We start from the raw sequence: 18,676 nt of genomic DNA on the forward strand, positions 1-18,676 counted from the left end.
ACCGCAATGAACAGTAATGATAGAATTCCAAATGCTTAAACCACAAGCAACAATCCACTAGTAAAGCGTAATTTCTAATATTTGATGCCACGAGATAATTTTGCATATGCACAACATGCCACTGAAAGAACGTGGATACAACCTCAAGATCCTTATATTTTGCCAGAGATGTGAAACATTGCATTTTGGAAAGTGGATACAGGTACAAAATGCTATACTGGACAACGTGTACATATCAAGGCAAGTTGACAGGAATCAGAAAGCATTATCAACTTAATAAAACTTTTTAAGAAATGAAAACGCATTCCCAAGTGCTTTAGGTAATAACTGTGATTGTGCAGGATATTCTCCCAAAAAGCAGCAAGGTGTCAGTTGGACCCCGAGTGAGGAAACCAGATGTCTTAAAATGCACTTCTGTTGGAAATTTGCCCACGACAAAGAACCCTGGACCCACAGTATAACTGAAGTCAATGGTGCTAAGATAATAGGGGAAAAAAAGAAATAAGAATTCGGAATACAGAATGCCTTATAGCATTGTTGCATACGGTCATACGCATTGGTAAGAAACTAAAATAACCTGCAGTTTCTGCTTGAATTAAAAGCATCATCTTTGTCAGCATAAGAACCATGTCCTCAGTAGAAAAGGTTGTGTCACAAAACTTCATAACTATATTCCTGTGATAAATGATTAAGATAATTTCTCACGCAAGCAATGCTTTAGAGTTCAACACCCATCAAAAGCTAGCCTAGCCACAATCCTGCCTTGGATAACTGGAGATTTAACAGGTAGGTCTTTATATTCTTTGCAATAGCGCAACCAGTGAAATACAACAGCTGACCTTGAAGTTTAGCGATTATAGTACAGAAAGTCCTCTATAGGTCTATGACATAAGAAATGTAGGTGGAAAAGTTAACTAGTTTTCTAGTATATGCATAAGCTACTAACTTTCCTTTGATGCAACCCTCAACTCCCATGCTAAAACAGCATATTCTTATTCAGAATATTTAACAATGATCATGGATATTCCACAGCTGATAGCTCTGAAAGAAAACCTCACCAAGAAGTTGAAGAATCAGGCTGGCATACATGTATCAATAGAAATAGTAATTAGCCACTAATAAGTATTTCAAAGGACTTTATGAAAAAAAAAAAAAAGGAATTTCAAAGGACAGCTATTTATTTAAGTTATCCAATGAATTTCAGTATTCCATCACCTTAGTCCTTATATGAAATGCTACAAGTTTCTAAGAGAAACAACATTCATGTGAGGCCTAATGTAAAAGTCCAAACTACATCCCCAAGGTGAGTACCAAATTATTCCTGCAGAGTACAATTGAATTAGCACACAAATAAATGCTGCCACAGTTCATGCGCCATTGATTTCCACGTTGAGCCCAAAGGGAAAAGCCATTTGTTGTAGGAAGCATTTGATATTAATATTGGACTTAATAAATATTGACTAGTATATATAATAAAGTTGTTTGGTTTATCTAAATCCACTAAAAAGTACAACTAATTAAGAGAGCACAACTTAGGTCTCTAAAATTGTTTTAAGCGGTGACTCTTCACAATGTATAAAACAAAAGAGGATGCCATAAACTAATGTTGGCCTTGTCCTAATCACCCCAACTCTTCTAAGCTAACATTTCCAGATTCCCACCAGCAAATATATAGCAAGCCACTACAATGTCATGTTGTGCAGTCAATAATAAATTGAGAGCGTCCGATGGTGTTGTAGAGCTGGGCATTGGACGCCAACAGACCAGAGCCAAAGGTCCAGTTCCACACTGAGAACCTGAACAAAGAAGCAGATGAATACTTAAGAAAAAGAAGAAGAAGAAGAAGGAAAATGAAGAAACAGCATGGGAATAATAAAAGGGATTCTTTTCTGTTTCAGTTCTAGAGGCACAAAAGAAAGAGCATGTGTACTCTGATTCACAACACATCCCTCTCCCAAAAGGCAAAAAACAAGGCCATTACATTGAGTTTCTAACTATTTTTTCCTTTTTTTAAATGACACTAGTCACACTGAGCTACAGCTGCAGAAGATTGTGTGTGCATGTTTGTTGGGGGTTGGGGGGTGGTGGAAGCGGAACATATTGAATCATCTAAACTTCCATAACAGCAAGAACAAAACTTCATTAACAGATTCACTAGAGGCTATGTAATTCTGCAAAGATAAACTACACTGTTGTGTTATTAAAATATCTGCATGCAAATTAATTTAACATTGGACTGTCAAACAGGCCTTATCCTAATCCTTTCTACCAGTTTGATGTGATCCAGCTACAGCCCGAGTCAGTATCATTAAGAAAGCTTTCATATTCCTAGGTAATAATAGATTTAAGATAACTTTAACTCAGCAACGCCTTGGTATCATTGGAGCTAAAACAAATATTGCAAGGAACAATGTTTTTATCCTTGTAGGCATGAATAAAACAATTGTAACTAAGAATTCTGAAGGAATAGCAGCTATGTGCCCAGAAGCATGCGTCAAGAATATTCAAGCTCCACTAAAAGGCCTAGAGATAATACCAGCCATAGACAAAATGATGCTGAAGCTAATTTTCTTTGCAATAATATTGTATCGTTGAAAGAAATAAATGTAAATTAAAAGTGAACATACAGCCCATACCTGCTTTCCTGATTTTATTCTGATCAATTCCCTCATTTTCTCCACAGCATATACAGAGCAAGCTCGTAATTCCACTTCCTCTTCACTGCCTGAACTTATTTCATTATTGGTCTCAATTATGTTGGCAAGTCTTGAACTGTATTTTAGCACACCAAGCTGCTCAAGCACTGCTGGTACGACATAGTCCGCAAACATAGTGATTGAACCTATGTCATAAAATTCTCCATATCCTTGCCCTTTGAATGCACCCCATAAATCTGCAACAAATATCTGTGCCCTTTTGTACAAGAATACCTGGTGACCTTTGTACACTGAGTGATCTCGAAAGCCTACAACATCATATTGCAACTACCTTAAAAAATAGCCTGCTGTGCCTGAGATACAACAATATAAAACATATGCCCCTGCATGCATGATACATTAAGAATATAGAACAAGAAGTAGTAAGGATACCAGCAAAGTGACGGGTGACAAGAGCAACAAGTTTTGCAGCTGATTTTCCACATAATTCCACAAGATTGGATGCTTTACCCCCAAAGTTTCTTTCCAGTTCAAACCCAACCTAGAAATGAAATTTAATGATTTCAAACAACTAATTTGGCCATAAATCTAGAGAATTGCATGGGGCAAAGCTAACTTCGACTATGGAAAGGTAAGTTTTACCTCATGCAATAGGCGGACTCGTTCATCCTCCAAAGGAAGTGGCCTAGGCCATTTCAACAATTCACGTAACTCAGGACCTGAAACCAAAAGATTGCTCTCATCTTTCTTTCCTATGGAATAGAGAATTCTCAATGAATGTGAAGAATTCCACAGCTGATCTTTCATGCTAAGAACAGAAATGTGTGCAATATAGGAGCATATGTTTTCATAAAAGAAATGAGGAAAAGGCAAAAAAAGGTGATGAAACTTTAAACCATGAACGAGTTCTGTACATGGTGATAAAATTTTTTATCTCACTAAGAACAGAGATATTTGACAAAGCAAAAAGGTTACTTCCTAAGTATTCTACTTCTGGCTTTGCTGACTATACTGAATATGTAAATTCATGCAACACATGAAAAAACTCAACTTGCATAGGTCCTTCCACACTCTTGAATAATGTGTGTGTGTGTGTGTGTAAGCATCACTGACCGGCAACACCACTGACAAATGATGATGTGAAGCATGCTCCTAAGAAGGCAGTTGAGAAAATATTGCCATCTTCATAATTTGCTCTGTTGTCCTGAGCCAACAGCTCAGTATTTATTTCTTCTACATTTTTACTCTATATGTCTATCTAATTAGAGGGAAATTTTGAATGCGTCGCTTTGTCTGTATTCAAGCAAAGGGTTCTACATGCACAACAAAGCCTACAAAGTTCAGATAGCAGGGGGGAAAAAAATACCAGTGTACTTTTGCAGGCGATCGGCATCAAATGCAGATTTGTCATTCTGTAGAGCAGCCTTCAGACCCAATGCTAGATGATCATAATTTAGATCCTTATCTTTAAGCATTGACAAGATCAGAAGAAAAAAGGGAAAAAAAAATGTTAGTGGAGCAAACAAGAAGAACTTGCATGAACAATGGCAAGAAATATATAAAATATATCAGGGGTTTCTACTCAAATTTGGAGGAGTTTATTGCTGTAAGCGAATTGAAATATTTGAGAAGAATGTGGTGAGCAGTAAAAAAAAACCAAATATGAATAGTTTACTTAGTAATTTGCTTCCTATCACTGCACCAGATATACCAAATTACATTCAGTTCCCACTACTGGGGCACATCAATATCAAGTATTGATGTGCGCATACAAAGTGATAAGGGGATCCATCTTCCTACAATACTATTGCATAACTAAAATGCCTACAACATCCACCAACCACGTTCTTCCAGTAATCTTGGAGCTAAGCAGCGGCAAAGTCTTCCAAGCTGTGTAGGGAAATAGTAAGACTTGAATCTAAAGCAGAGGAAAATTAGATACAAACATCTCACATGTTGGAATCCAAAATATCTAAAAACAATTCTTCATTTTCAGAAAATTAAGGATACAGGAACTGTTTATGTAGCGAACCCAGTTAGGAACTTGTAAAAGCAATTCTCTATTCGATGAGAATCCTACGGGATGTCCTGAAAACGGCAAGCCATTTTCTATAAGATTGGACCCAAAATTTTATCCAACAACTTGAAATTGTATCCTAAGCTTTGAAAAATGGATTTGGACGAAATATGCAACACCATACACGATTAAAGCCTCAAAAGAGTGGCTTGAGCTTCTAGGAGAATAGAAATCAATATTTCTTTTGAAACGAAAAAAAAAAAAAGGGAACGGGGACAAATATAGCACGAAAAAAACAAAGGCAATGCTAAAAGAATAAGCAACAAACAAAGTGAAAAATAGAAACAAATAAAGAGATTATATTACCAGGCCAAAAACAAAAATTCATGGCATCCAAGACAAACAGGTATTGAACGGAGAGCGGGCCGTTATCAAAGTAGTGAATCCCCTCGTAATCCCACTCCACTTTAGGAATCGAGCCTTGTATATTCTCTACGACCTTCTCAATCCCTGCATTATTAACACGACTATCTAACAGTAATATTATACCCATAAATAAAAATAAAAATAAAAAGACGAACTTGCATGCATTCGCGAGTAAAACAAAAATAAAAGAGCCCAAGTAATAGACCAGAAGAGTCAACGAGCACGTGAGAGGAGTGAGTAGCAACCCACGCAGAGGTTTCCCTGACATCGTCCATGGCTGTGGCTGTGGCTGTGGTTCAAATGAGAGGGTCCGACCTGTGAGTTCTTGTCTTTAAACCCTAAATGGGATTTCATAAACTGACAGACAACGTGTGTGTGTGTGTGTGTGTGTGTGTGTGTATATAGTAGAACAACAAATGGAAGCTACAGAGTAGAATTAGGAAAGCCAATTTGTAAGATAATTCGAAGTTTCCCGCTATAGTGTGCTACAGTTTGTATGTTGACCACCGCCCCGTGAGTGTGGAGTGGATTTGGGGTTGGATTGGGCCCACCCCATCACACCCCAGTCTTCAACCACACAAATATACAAAGCCTCTCTCAACTCTCATGTGTAAATGCAGTGGCCAATTGCCACCTTTTTTGGCCTGATAAAGTTATCCGAAAAGGCTCATTGTCACAGTCAGTCAATGGTATTTGCGGCTGCCTTTTTGACTCAATTAATTTAATCTATAAAATAAAAATTAACTAAGCGTCGGCCATCCGTCCGTAGTAGCAGTCGTTTGTTTTACGTGTCAGGTGAGACATTTCTTTTCTATTTTTTGTCAAATTGGGGACGAGCTGGGTCTGAGCGATGGAATTGGACAGGCTTTTGTCGCGTCCATTGGGGGACAAGGCCCACTAATGCATGTGCCTCGCTGCCTCTAGGCATTATTACAATTGGCCGTATTATTTATATTCCCCTTTTGTAGGTGAAGCCACCGGTGATTACCTAATAATATTTTGCCGAACACTTTGATAAATTATTGATGGAATGAAAACACCTAATTCACTTTATTTATTTTTATTATATTAAATTTTATGTAATCAGCAGTGCTATGTCACTTGAATTTGTACAAAATAATTTTACAATTCTAGTATTATTTTTAAAATAAAAAGAGGAATAACAGTAATACTATAATTACAAACTTTGTGAAAACTAAAGATGACAAAAATTCTGGTGAGAGTAGGAAATTGATATGCTTGGACCACTTTTTGAACTTAATTTTACCCTGTTTAAAAATTAGAATCGATTCGGGATTTTTTTTCCCACCACAACCCATTTGATTTTTTTTACTGTTAAAAATTATTTACAATGCTGCTCTCTTACCGCTGTTTTTTTTTTTATAAGGTTAAGAAAATAAAACATGTGGTTCGTAGAATGTTTTATCTAACCAATGTTGTTATATCATGTTAATTTGTGGCCCTAACATATCAGTCAACATTTGTTGATATTCACTGTGTTAACAGACCAAAAGCTTTTCTCATTTCTTTTCGAATGAATTGGATTGGGTTTTGGGTTGATCATATTGGAAAAAAGATAATTCGAACTCAATCCAACGTCATAATTTAATCAAATTCATATTCGGATCGGTTAATAAATTCAGATCAAATAGGGTTATCATTATTTTATCAAATTTTGATAGGTAGCTGCTTCGTCTCTTTAAACATTTCGATTTCTCCTTATTTCTTTTTAAACAATTATAATTACATTTTTAATTTTAATGTGAGACAGTCAGAGTTTTAATTGGCTAAAATCATATTGGACCATTCATCTACATCTGGTCTGAGCTTGAAATTTTCAGACCGAAACGGATTATTTACCCACCCCCAGTTCCAACAAAAGTAGGAGGCACAATGATTTTGTATGCCCCAAAAATGGACAACACTAAATTAAAAATCCGAAACAATAAAGTGATAGATCAAACAATTTATGTTTCTTTAATTGAGTTTTCATGTAGACGCTGGATTTGCCATTTTACTTATTCGTGTAATGATTAGAAAGGTGGGCCAATTGCGCACAAACACGATTAATAATATTTCATTGGATTAATGTGGATACAAAGTGGAATGAAAATTGGCTAAAAGGAGAAAATAGAAATGAGCCGCCCACATTTGTTGGATGAATGCAACAAAAATTGTAAGTTTCCGTGGTTCCTACTAAGGATACAATCTCAACAGAACTTTGTCCTTAAAAAAGAAAAAGAAAAAGGCTTCAGCACAAATTGGGAGAAAGTCATGATTTTAATTTTTACAAGTTGGTTGAATTGGTTTGAATAATAATGAAAATTTTATTTTGTAGAAGTAGCTCAATGATTTTTTATTTTATTGAGAAGTAGTAACTGAATTGAAAGGTCTACCCTCACAGTTAAGTATGATTGTGAGAGTAGTGGTTTGAATGCTCATGAACTCAATTTTCCTCAATTACACATAATTGTGTAGAGTTAATTTATAAGTTTTATTGAGAGTTATTTATCTGGACATGTATTTAATGAAATCTAATGTAATAATGTAAGTTCCGGTTATATATTTAATGTAATATAATAATTTGATGTATAATCAATATTAATTGATACTAAAAAAGAGATAGAAAAACGTTTTAGTAATTAGATTTTCAATTGAGAAGAGATTATTTACTTCATGGAGGTTTCTTGCTTGAATAGACAATGCTTTATACATTGACATTAATTTAATTAAACTTTTTATTGAAACAGCTCAGCATTATTAGAGGCGGCAAAATTACCCGCCCAGTCTGGACCCGGACCGTATTCGGACGTTGTGGGCCGGGTATTATTCTGCCCGGGTATGAAGTCGGGTCGGTCTTGGGCATCACTTGATAAATCTGGAATCTGGATTTTATTAAAAAAATATTATAAAATACATATTATTTTAAATATTTATATTTATTTGACTCATTTATTAAACATATATAAAGTTTTAAATACTTAAAGTTTATATTTTCATGTCAAATTTTATTAAATTAAATTTAAAACTTATAAAATTACCAAAAAATAAAAAATATATACACATATAATATTAAAAAATATAAAATTCGGATATCCAGATTAAAACCCGATCCAAACTTAGATCCGGACCGATTGCATCCGGGTAGGATCCGGTCATTGCAATACCCGGCCTGAGGTTTTGCCATCCCTAAGCATTATCAGGACGACTAGCAAGGCCTACAGTAATACGACGTCGTTTAAACAGGACTGATTTAAAAAAGAAAAAGGGGAAAAAGCAAAAAAAGGGGGAAAGGAAAAAGAAAAAAAAAACAATAAACATGATTGAAATAAAAATCGATTCCCCGTTCCGGCTAACACTCTTTTTGGGTAAATAGATGGCCATAAGGCCTTTCCAGTTCACAATCCATCGCAACAACTACAAAAACACAACTCTCTTTTCATCTTTCTTTGCCATTTCATCAAACACATCATCGTCAAGAACAACATCGGTGTCAAAGATTCTCTTTTCTCCATTATCTCAATCTTCTCGTATATTCACCCCTTTCGGCACTCTTCGCGGACTCGCCTCCAGCGCGTCTCTATCCCACGCGCGACACCAACATCAACGGTTAAGGCAGTTGGCCACGCCGCCGGACACGCTGGCTCAAAAGATCGGAAAATCGGTTCGGCGCTCAGGCGCGCCCTCCAAAGCTAGGGTTTATTCCGATATTAATGTGGTTCGCCCCAGAGAGTACTGGGACTACGAGTCCCTCACCGTTCAGTGGGGGTAACATGGTTTTTTTCTCTATATATTAGTTATTCTCATCTATTTTGCTCTAGTTTCATTTGCTTTATGCCTTAGGGTTTCTGTTTCACGGGAGAATTACTAAAAAATTATTGTTTAGCTGATAGGGAGTATATTATCTCCTTGCATTAAAAATGCTAGTTTTATCATTGCAAGCTATAAATTATAAATATTTTTGTATCGTTTAGTTTCTTGACATGTTTCGGGGGCATGTAATGGTTATTTATTGGTGTGTTTGGTTTATTAATAGGGAGCAGGATGATTACGAGGTGGTGAGAAAGGTTGGGAGGGGGAAATATAGTGAAGTGTTTGAAGGCGTGCACTGCACTGATAATGAAAAGTGTATTATTAAGATTCTTAAGCCTGTTAAGAAGAAGAAGGTAAGTTTCGACGTGGGAAATATGTTTGTTATTTCTAAGTTTTATTTTGCTTTTTTTCATTATATGCACGTGTTTCTAGATATTTAGTTTTTGTGGATGGAATCACGTCAGTTGCTGAAGAATGTGAGAATTGAAAGTTATGTTGGTAGGCACATGTATTCCTGGAAGAGTTTTGAATTAGAATGTGTATTTTGAGAACTTCTTTATTCATTGGAATGTTATACTACTGAGGAGAGCGTTGATTAAATTGTTGTGCTTATGTTAAAATGGAAAAGTTTTTATTCTATTTTATTATACATGCATGTATGCATAGCGAACAGATACTCTTTAGTTGAATCTGTATTGAAAACTATGGTTGGTTATGCAAGCTTTGTTTTTGCCCTCCATTTCCATGGGGAACTTCTTATGTTTCTGGTCTGAAGAAATTCAGATTGTGTTAACTATGCTTGTGAAGCTTGTGATTTATGGCTTAGCTTGAAATTGGAAAGCCTGACATTGTTTTTCTTGTCAAATGCAGATTAAGAGGGAGATAAAAATACTTCAGAATCTTTGTGGTGGACCGAATATTATCAAGTTGCTTGATATTGTACGAGACCAGCAATCAAAGACCCCAAGTCTTATATTTGAACATGTGAATAATACAGATTTTAAAGTGCTTTATCCAACACTCTCGGACTATGATGTTCGGTATTACATCTATGAACTTCTAAAGGCAAGTGAAACACTAGTTTGTTTTTCAATTGATAGCTTGAAGAGGTTGCAAACCTTATATTATACAATCATTTATACTTCTTCATCACAACATATATACATATACATTCAAGAATTGTCTAGTGCGGACAGAGCTAAAATATGAAGAAAACACAATCTCCAATGTAGTGTTTTTTGGATTTATATCATTAGAGTTATCATTATTCTTTTTCTTTTACTCCCCGCATGTGTGTGTGCGTGTCTGTGTGGCCATTTGTATTCATTTTTATTCAGTTGGCTAGGTTAGAATTTCCATCTGTACGTTTTTCAACTATTTGCTTTTCTTTTCTTGTTTTCTATCGATGGCCAGAGTGTAATGGAAAATTTTGATGAGCTTTTTTGCATTTGTATTTGGTATGAAATATATAGGAAAGAGTTTTAGTTCTTTCAGTGAGGTGAAAGAAACACATTGGTTTTTTTATCCTTCAAACATGCAGTTCAACATAATAGTTCATATTCTTCGTTGAATGATTTATAAAACAAGGGGGAAAAACACAAAAATACACCATTCTTTCAAGAGTTTCATTCTCCATTAAATTTTTAGTGAAGACACATTGAAGCGTTTCTTGTCTCAAAGAAATTCTAGCGACAATTGGAGAAATTATATTCTAGGAGCAAAACAAAAGTCAATATATTCTGTTAATGCATGGTTATGTTCATCTATGGGAATGCTTGATTACGTTCTTCTATGGGAATTGAATGGTGATCTTGTCCTGATATTACTCTGGATGCCGAGCTTGGACTCATTTTTTGGGAAATATTAACGAGTGTAATTTTGTTGGAGAGTTGTGAGATGGATCTTAAATTGTACTCCAGTCTGGATGTGCTTTCTTTTCTTTCCTTTTTCCTTTTTTTTTTTCACTATCCTTTACATTCTACATGCAACGATGATTTATAACTATGTCAATAACTACGGTTCATTTGCTTATTTCAAGTATTCTCACCAATATATAGGTAGGTCGGTCCTGCGTTTATGTTTCTTTGAATACGTTGGTTTTGAACTTTGACATTCTTTAATGTTTCGTTAAACATATCATCGTTTTGGGAGGATTGCTGTGCTCTCTATATGTCTTTAGGAACACGTTCTTCATAAAGAAAGAGTTAGGTTTTCCATTTGGGGGAATCATTCAAGTGTTAAATTGCAAACCATTTATCTATACTTGAAGGAAGCAGACATATTTGCATGACAGATCTCTTAGATTTGAGGTCTGCTAGTCTCGTCTGGAAGTTTGTTGGATTTTGTGATTGCAAGATGCTGTGCTGTTTGAAATTATAAGAAAGAAAATTGACTCTTGTGCATGCACTTATGAGTTTTCTGTATACCTTGTCTTCTGATATATGGATTGCTGGGTGTGGGATGTTATATGTTTAAATCACTGTCCTTTAATGTTGTTTGTGATCTTTAGAAATGCATTTGTTCTTTATTTGATAACAACCTTGATCCGCAGGCATTGGATTACTGCCACTCACAAGGCATAATGCATCGAGATGTGAAGCCCCATAATGTGATGATTGATCATGAGCAAAGGAAACTTCGTCTTATAGATTGGGGTCTTGCAGAGTTTTATCATCCTGGCAAAGAATATAATGTTCGTGTTGCTTCAAGGTTGAGGTTTCTTCCCTCCCAATATATAAATTGTTTCACTTCTACAGGTGCTATTATTTGAGTATCTGTTTTTTCATCTGATTGTTCATTTGTCGAAGACATTATAGCATCTAAAAATTGCCAGATAATTGTAACTTCGCCTGGTCTGATTTTAACTATTTGTTACTTGGGTTGGCTTTGGGAATTGATTTAACTTATCATTGGCAGTGGATTGGTTGGACGATTGATTGCCGATTAATATTGTATTAAGAAAATTGTAGTTGGAGGAATGAATGACGTTTGTCTATAATGTCTGAGAAACTAGTTCTTGGTTTTTCATTTTGGGTATTATCGTAGAATTACCGTGGACTGGACTTCTTGTTGTCCACTGCTGTGACACTTTGAAATTCAGGCATATACGTGAAACAAACTTATTACTAAGTTTAGGGGAAAAAAGACAGAACACATAATTTGTTAGTTGATAAATCATTTGGTTTGAATAATTCCTAAGAAAGAACAATGGGTTTTGATTATCTGTCCTTGCCCAAGGATACACAACTACTATTGTATCAACTTTGACAGATTTTCCTTTTACTCTGAATTTCATTGCTGCAAAGAATGTCTGTTATTGAGTGTAATGGGATAATGTTGGATTCATATGTTTCTGTAATCAAAATTTCAGGATTAATCGAGAATAGTTGTGTCCATAGAAAAGAAAGACAAAGGAATAATTTGCTAACTTCCAGAATAATCTAAAATGTGCATTTTTTTAATGGAAAAAATTGGGTAGATGAGGACAATGAATTCGAAAATGAATAAATGTATCTTAAAAGAATTATGTCTCAAGTACAGTTATAGATGTCAAAGCAAATCATAGTTGATCTTGAATCTAGGAAATAAGTATCATACCACTGAAAACCAGGCCAAATTTATGAATAAAATGAAATAACTAATATCCCAAAATTTAGACGCAAAACCCGTATAACATGTTAGTCTGCTAGGAATAGAGAAAAGGTGGGCCTCTTTGTTTGCTCTTCTGTTTGTTTGGGAGGTGGGAGGTGTTGGTCGTCATATGTTCTTGCTGTTTAGCTCCAAAATTGATTTGTCCTTGTATTCAATGTATGATGTTAAAGTGGTTGGCATCTGAAAGTGAAGGGTCATTTCTGAGAATTTACTGCAAACTAATGTCATTCCTCTTTCCATCCTTGGTTGCAGATACTTTAAAGGTCCTGAGCTTCTTGTTGATCTGCAAGATTATGATTATTCTTTAGACTTATGGAGTCTTGGTTGTATGTTTGCTGGAATGGTAAGTGTTTCTCCGTCAGTACTTTTTTATGTCAGTGGGCTGGGTCATTCCTGTCTCAATACTTGGTTTTTGAGAACATGTAGCATTCCTTTTTTTCCTCTGAATCTCCTCATTCCCATTTGTGGTGTGTATGCAAGTGGGCTTGGACATATCTTCTCTGTGTCAAGTCCCAAAACTATATTGCCACCGACACTGTGATTATTGAGTGCCAGCTAATGGACATGTTTTTGTGTGAGGCTTTCTTAAGTGGTCGCAACAGATTTTGTCCAGAAATTAGCATCTTATTAGATATATGGGTAGAATATCTTCTTGGACATGCCATAGATGAGTGATCTTGATCTACTTGCATATTCATCCATTGGGTGGCAGATGGCGAGCAGGATCAAAATTTCATATAACGTCAAGGTTTCTGATGCTTATTATTGAGGCTTGTGTTGTACAGATATTTCGTAAGGAGCCTTTCTTCTATGGGCATGATAATTATGATCAGTTGGTCAAAATTGCCAAGGTATGTGGTCTTATGCGGAATAAACTAAGAGTTGAGCAGATCTGTAATGCATTTTGCACATATTGTTCCAATTAAGAGATATTTTTCTCCCTTAGATATTCGATTATCTAGAAGAGTCTATCAATTGTTTTGTTTTCAGCTGATGCACACTATTAAATGAATGTGAGTTCCCTATAAAAAGAGAAGAAAAAAAAAAAAGATGTATAATACCGTCTATCAGCATGTGACACTAGCAAGTCCTGAGTTGGAATTCTTTCTTGCTTATTTGTTTATTTATTTTTTGGGTCATGTTCTGTGGCAGGTGCTTGGGACAGATGAGTTAAATGCATACCTGAATAAGTACCATATAGAGCTAGATCCGCATCTTGCAGCTCTCGTGGGAAGGTTGGTGATATTATCGTACTTCTTTCAATTTTTTATTTTTTTTAATTATTATTTTTGCCTCAAAACCTGTAATTTTTTACTGAGAAACTTCTTGGTACAGGCACAGCCGGAAACCATGGTCAAAGTTCATTAATGTGGAGAATCAGCATTTGGCAGTTCCTGAGGTAGAATTCTTAGTCATTTGCAGTTGATGCTTTTTGCAATTCTAAAGATACATTTTAATTTATATATTTTCTTTTGGGAGGCTGTTGATTTTCTTGACAAGTTGCTGCGATATGATCACCAAGAAAGGCCGACAGCAAAAGAAGCAATGGTAAGTCAATGGTCTTTACCTGTCAAAACTCTAAACTTGTACAAAACTGTTGACATCCCTCTTGTGCATATTTTGCCCATAATTCTTTTGTTTTGGTTGCTCATACAATATTTTGTTGTAATTAAACCACCTTTCTGTTTTGCAGGCCCATCCTTATTTCTTCCCGATAAGAAATGCAGAAAGCAGCAGAAGTCGTTCATAGCATATTCAATTTCGGATGCTGTTAAGATCAACATCTTCACGGTGCACAGTGACCTTGCTACTTTGTCTGTCCGATCCTTCAATAGTGGTGGTTTCTTAGTTTTCAGCTGTTGCAAACTATCGGATACCAGCTCCTCATCTTCCATTTTTCTTCATTTTAAGCTTTTCTTTTGACTTTTAGAAACTTACCTTATATTTGCGGGTAATCTCATTTATGTGTGCTCCAACTTTGTGAATCGTCTTATTGATCTGATTTCTACGAAAGGTAGCGTGGATTTGTGTCCTACATTTTTCCATGGCCAAATGGAAAAGAAATATTTTTCTTACCCTTTTTATGCTATTATTTACTTGAGAAATGGCTTAAATATGTAATCCTCATTTTCATTTCCTTTTAAAAACACTGAAATTTTGTAACCCGACGAATCAAATTCAGTAGTTAATTAAAATTCCAAACGCTTTTTTACCAGTTTATTTGAATTTGATGATGTTGAGGAGACGGTGGAATCCACTGTTATTTTTTCGAGGTTCTTCTCTGCGAACTGGACTATGTTATGACTCGCTGATCCCTCTTTTGTTTTTGTTCATTGTCTCTTGTTTGTTTGTTGAATAAAACTCATTTTCTTATTGTATAAATAATTTCGAAAGTCATCCTGTTTTCTACTAACTACTGTTTGATCAAGTATGGATATTTGTTACGATATAATTTCATACGGCCAGTCCTCTCGTTTTCTCTGAAAACCCGAGAATGGAAGATGAATAGAGTCTTTATGACTCTTGTTTTTACCTACTAGTTGGGTTCTTTATTTTAAGTATGTTCATTGTCTGTGCAAAATCAAAGCCTCGATGGCTTATTTGAGGCGGTTTCTTTAAATAATATTGCATTAAATAGAGAGGGGGAGGGGCTGCTGAGTAAAACTTCTGAGATCCAAAATGGATACAGAAGAGTTGATTCGCAAGTGCAAAGCCATAACTTTGAAAGGTGGGGAGGAAGGGAAAGTATCCTTCAAGAGTGAAATGAAGTCAAAAGGAGAAAAGATAGTTGCAGGGTGTTTAGTAGGTAAAGTGCTGACAAGTAGAAATGTTAATAAAGAAGGATTGAAGATAGCGATGCAACAGGCATGGCAAACAATCAGGGAAGTGAAGATTGATGCCATGGGAGAAAATATCTTCATATTTAGATTTGCAGCAGAAACCGACAAGAGGAGAGCAAGTGCAGGTGGCCCCTAGCATTTTAATGGTGCACTTATTATATTCACAGAACCAACCGGTATTGGAGAGGTGTCAAAACAATCCTTTACCAATGCATCATTCTGGGTGCAACTAAAAAATGTACCCATTGTGTATGGATAAGGGAACAATTTCAGAGCTGGGAGCAGCCATAGGAAGAGTAGAAGAAGTCTGGACAGATGCAAATGGAGAATGCACTGGGGAAATTATCCGGCTTAGAATATTTATTGATATTACTAAGCCTCTAATGACTCTCTTATCGCTTGAACAAGAAGATGGTGAAGAAGATGCTGTCCCAATTACAATCCAATATGAAAAGCTGCCTGATTTTTGCTATTGTTGTGGCTGCATTGGTCATCAGTACAGAGAATGCACAAAGTTTAAAAACCAAGCTAAAGAGGAGTTACTGTATGGGCCATGGATTAAAGCCACAACTATGGTGGACAAACTGAAGCAACACAGGGGCAAAGAAAGATGGAATATAACCACAAACAAGCAAAAACCAGAATCCTCATCAAATCAAATTCCAGTAGGCATTACAGAAATGCAAGGCCAAAATGCTACAGACAGACCGGGTCAAGAAGACGGGTTGAATCCGACCCGAAAATCCAAAGCAGCAGAGATGCATTCAATGCAAGAAGGGGGTTTCTCGAGACTGGTAGACAAAAATGGGCAAACACCTGAAGACGTAACTAGTACGGAAAAAATTGCTAGGCAGCAGGAGCTAGAAGAGGTAAAGGGGAAAGAAGGAAAACTGCTGAAGGACAGTCAAAAGCTCAGTGCAGAACATGAAGAGGAAAACGGAAAAAAAAAGAGGGAAAAATGAGCGGGAAAAAATAGAAACCAGGGGGTATTCTCAAAGTATGCCACTGCATCAAGCCTTAGACAAGGCCTCGGCCCATACTGAAGTCGTGATGGAGGAATATGTAAATGGACCAGAGCCTCTTAAAGCTAAGCCCAAAGCCAAAAAATGGAAAGCTCAAGCTAGAATTAATATCCCAAGAGTGTTTTCAAAACACGGCTCTTTGTTAGTAAAAAGACTAGCAAGCGAAGAAAAGTGGCCAAGCTCAGAAGCAAAAAAGAAAAAAGATGGATAGCTCATTTACAAAATCCCCACCTGCATTTCCAGCAGCAGAGCAAATACTAAAGTGGGAGTTCACAGACAGAGAAGATGAAAGAGATATGGAAATGGCAGTCGGGAACCTTGAAAGCTCAACGGCGGAGGCTGGTGACCAGCCCCGCCGACAACCATGAGAGTCCTAAGCTGGAACGTTCGGGGTTTGGGGACGGACTGAATGTTCCGTGAAGCAAAAAATATTCTCCAAAGATACAAACCACATATAGTTTTCTTTTGTGAGACAAAGTTGGAGCCGAAACGAATGAGAAGAATTAGTGAAAGTTTGAATTTTGAAAACTGCTTTGAAGTTGGTAGAGAAGGTATGGGAGGTGGACTGGCATTATTGTGGAGTTCGGAAGTCACGGTACACATTCAGTCATATAGCAAGCACTAGGGGTGGGCACGGTTCGGTTCGATTCGAAATTAAGTAGAACCGATTTAAATCGGTTATTTTATAAAAAGAACCGAATAAGAACCGAACTAAAAAAGAACCGAACTCAAACGGTTCTTTTCGGTTCAGTTCGGTTCGGTTCGATTTTTTCGGTTCTGGGCCTATTGGGCCTATTTTGAATTTTCAAATTTTTAGCCCATTGGGCTTCATAAATGTAATAATTTTTTTCAACAAGTTCACCCTAATTTCATTATAAATATTAACAATAAATACAAAGTATTCAAAACACATTTTATCAATAATATCTTACTAGCTATTAATAAATAATTAAATAAACAATCTATATAATAAGATGCTAGTTTAAAAAAAAATAAAGAAAACTTACTGGTAAGCAACATCAATCAACTATCATTTACTCTTCAGCTACTTGCTGTTGTTCTTGAGACTGCATTGGCCTAAAAAATTCTTCAAGAAATTGAAATTTACGAAATTTATGAAATTGTTTTATATTTTATTTTAGGGTTTATTTTGGGAAATAAAAATTTACGAAATTGTAACACTAACATATATATATACTCTGATTGTGTGTATGCAAGTTTATGTTAGTTATCTTACACAATTAGTTAAAATTTAACACATTTAATTTAATAAAATTTAAAAATAATTCGGTTTTTCGGTTTGGTTTTTCGGTTCAGTTAAATGAACCGAATACCGAACCGACATTTCGGTTTTTTTATAAATTGTATCGTTTGGTTTTTTTTAAAAAAAAAACCGTACCGAATTAGAAAAAATCATCGGTTCGGTTCGGTTTTTTTAAGACTACGGTTTTTTTGCCCACCCCTAGCAAGCACCATATTGACTCAGTGGTGTATGCAGAAAATGGCAGCTATTGGAGGTGCACAGGAGTCTATGGACACCCAGTGGCAGGACAAAAGTATCATACATGGACTCTATTGAAAAGGTTAGCAAGCTTTTCCTCATTACCATGGTTGTGCTTCGGTGATTTCAATGAAATTATACTGCCAAACGAAAAAAAAAAGAGGGAACAATAGGGATATTACGCTAATGTATGAGTTTAGAGAGGCAATTAGAGAATGCGACTTGAGGGATATGGGATGGAAAGGGATGCCTTTTACTTGGTCGAATAAGAGATATGAAGCTGGATTAATTGAAGAACGGTTAGTCCGTTTCCTGTGCAATAAATCTTGGAGTAGCCTTTTTCATGAAAATGCAACAGAAACAGTGGTAACATGGACGTCAGACCACAACCCAATTCTAATGGATTTTGAGGAGAAGGGCAGAAGAATAAGGTATGAGCGGAGATCTACCAGCCGTACTCATTATGAAGACTCTTGGAGCTCATATGATCAATGCAAGCAAATTGTGAAAAGAGAGTGGTCAGACCAAAGAAAATAGAGTAGTGCAAATGCAATTGAGAGTTTTAAAAAAGCGGTGAAAGATTCAATGGCTTATCTAAAGCTTTGGAGTAAGGATGAATTTGGAGGCCGCAAAAAGAAACTGGAGATGCTGATGGGAGAACTAAAGAATATGCAATTACAGGGCTTGCAGTATGGGGATGGGAAAAAGATTCAAGACATCGAAAGACAAATTGATGGTTTTCTTGTTGA

The 18,676-nt window shown here is 36.0% G+C and overlaps 3 protein-coding genes across 4 annotated transcripts; 2 read left to right on the forward strand and 1 right to left on the reverse strand.

Annotated features, from left to right (window-relative positions):
• Positions 1-1,276: 1,276 nt before the first annotated feature.
• On the reverse strand, positions 1,277-5,689 carry LOC18037675 (queuosine salvage protein). Its single transcript, XM_024180653.1, has 7 exons — positions 5,306-5,689; positions 5,041-5,184; positions 4,024-4,122; positions 3,300-3,376; positions 3,090-3,198; positions 2,637-2,965; positions 1,277-1,796 (listed from the first exon to the last, which is right to left on the reverse strand). The coding sequence occupies exons 1-7, from the start codon at positions 5,373-5,375 to the stop codon at positions 1,704-1,706; spliced, it is 921 nt and encodes a 306-aa protein (XP_024036421.1). The 5' UTR covers positions 5,376-5,689; the 3' UTR covers positions 1,277-1,703.
• Positions 5,690-8,409: 2,720 nt separating this feature from the next.
• On the forward strand, positions 8,410-14,685 carry LOC18037753 (casein kinase II subunit alpha-2). 2 transcript variants are annotated; one of them, XM_006426012.2, is made up of 10 exons: positions 8,410-8,868; positions 9,137-9,266; positions 9,784-9,978; positions 11,465-11,622; positions 12,817-12,907; positions 13,350-13,415; positions 13,717-13,799; positions 13,900-13,963; positions 14,044-14,112; positions 14,258-14,685. In XM_006426012.2, the coding sequence occupies exons 1-10, from the start codon at positions 8,477-8,479 to the stop codon at positions 14,312-14,314; spliced, it is 1,305 nt and encodes a 434-aa protein (XP_006426075.1). In that variant the 5' UTR covers positions 8,410-8,476; the 3' UTR covers positions 14,315-14,685. The 2 variants fall into 2 exon arrangements, with proteins under 2 accessions (XP_006426075.1, XP_024036162.1); XM_024180394.1 differs by lacking the exon at positions 13,350-13,415.
• Positions 14,686-18,113: 3,428 nt separating this feature from the next.
• LOC112096761 lies at positions 18,114-18,464 on the forward strand. Its single transcript, XM_024180425.1, has one exon. The coding sequence runs from the start codon at positions 18,114-18,116 to the stop codon at positions 18,462-18,464; it is 351 nt and encodes a 116-aa protein (XP_024036193.1).
• The last annotated feature ends 212 nt before the right edge of the window (positions 18,465-18,676 follow it).

The sequence above is a fragment of the Citrus clementina genome, unplaced genomic scaffold (genome assembly GCF_000493195.1).
Source record: "Citrus clementina cultivar Clemenules unplaced genomic scaffold, Citrus_clementina_v1.0 scaffold_7, whole genome shotgun sequence".
Lineage (NCBI taxonomy): Eukaryota > Viridiplantae > Streptophyta > Magnoliopsida > Sapindales > Rutaceae > Citrus > Citrus x clementina.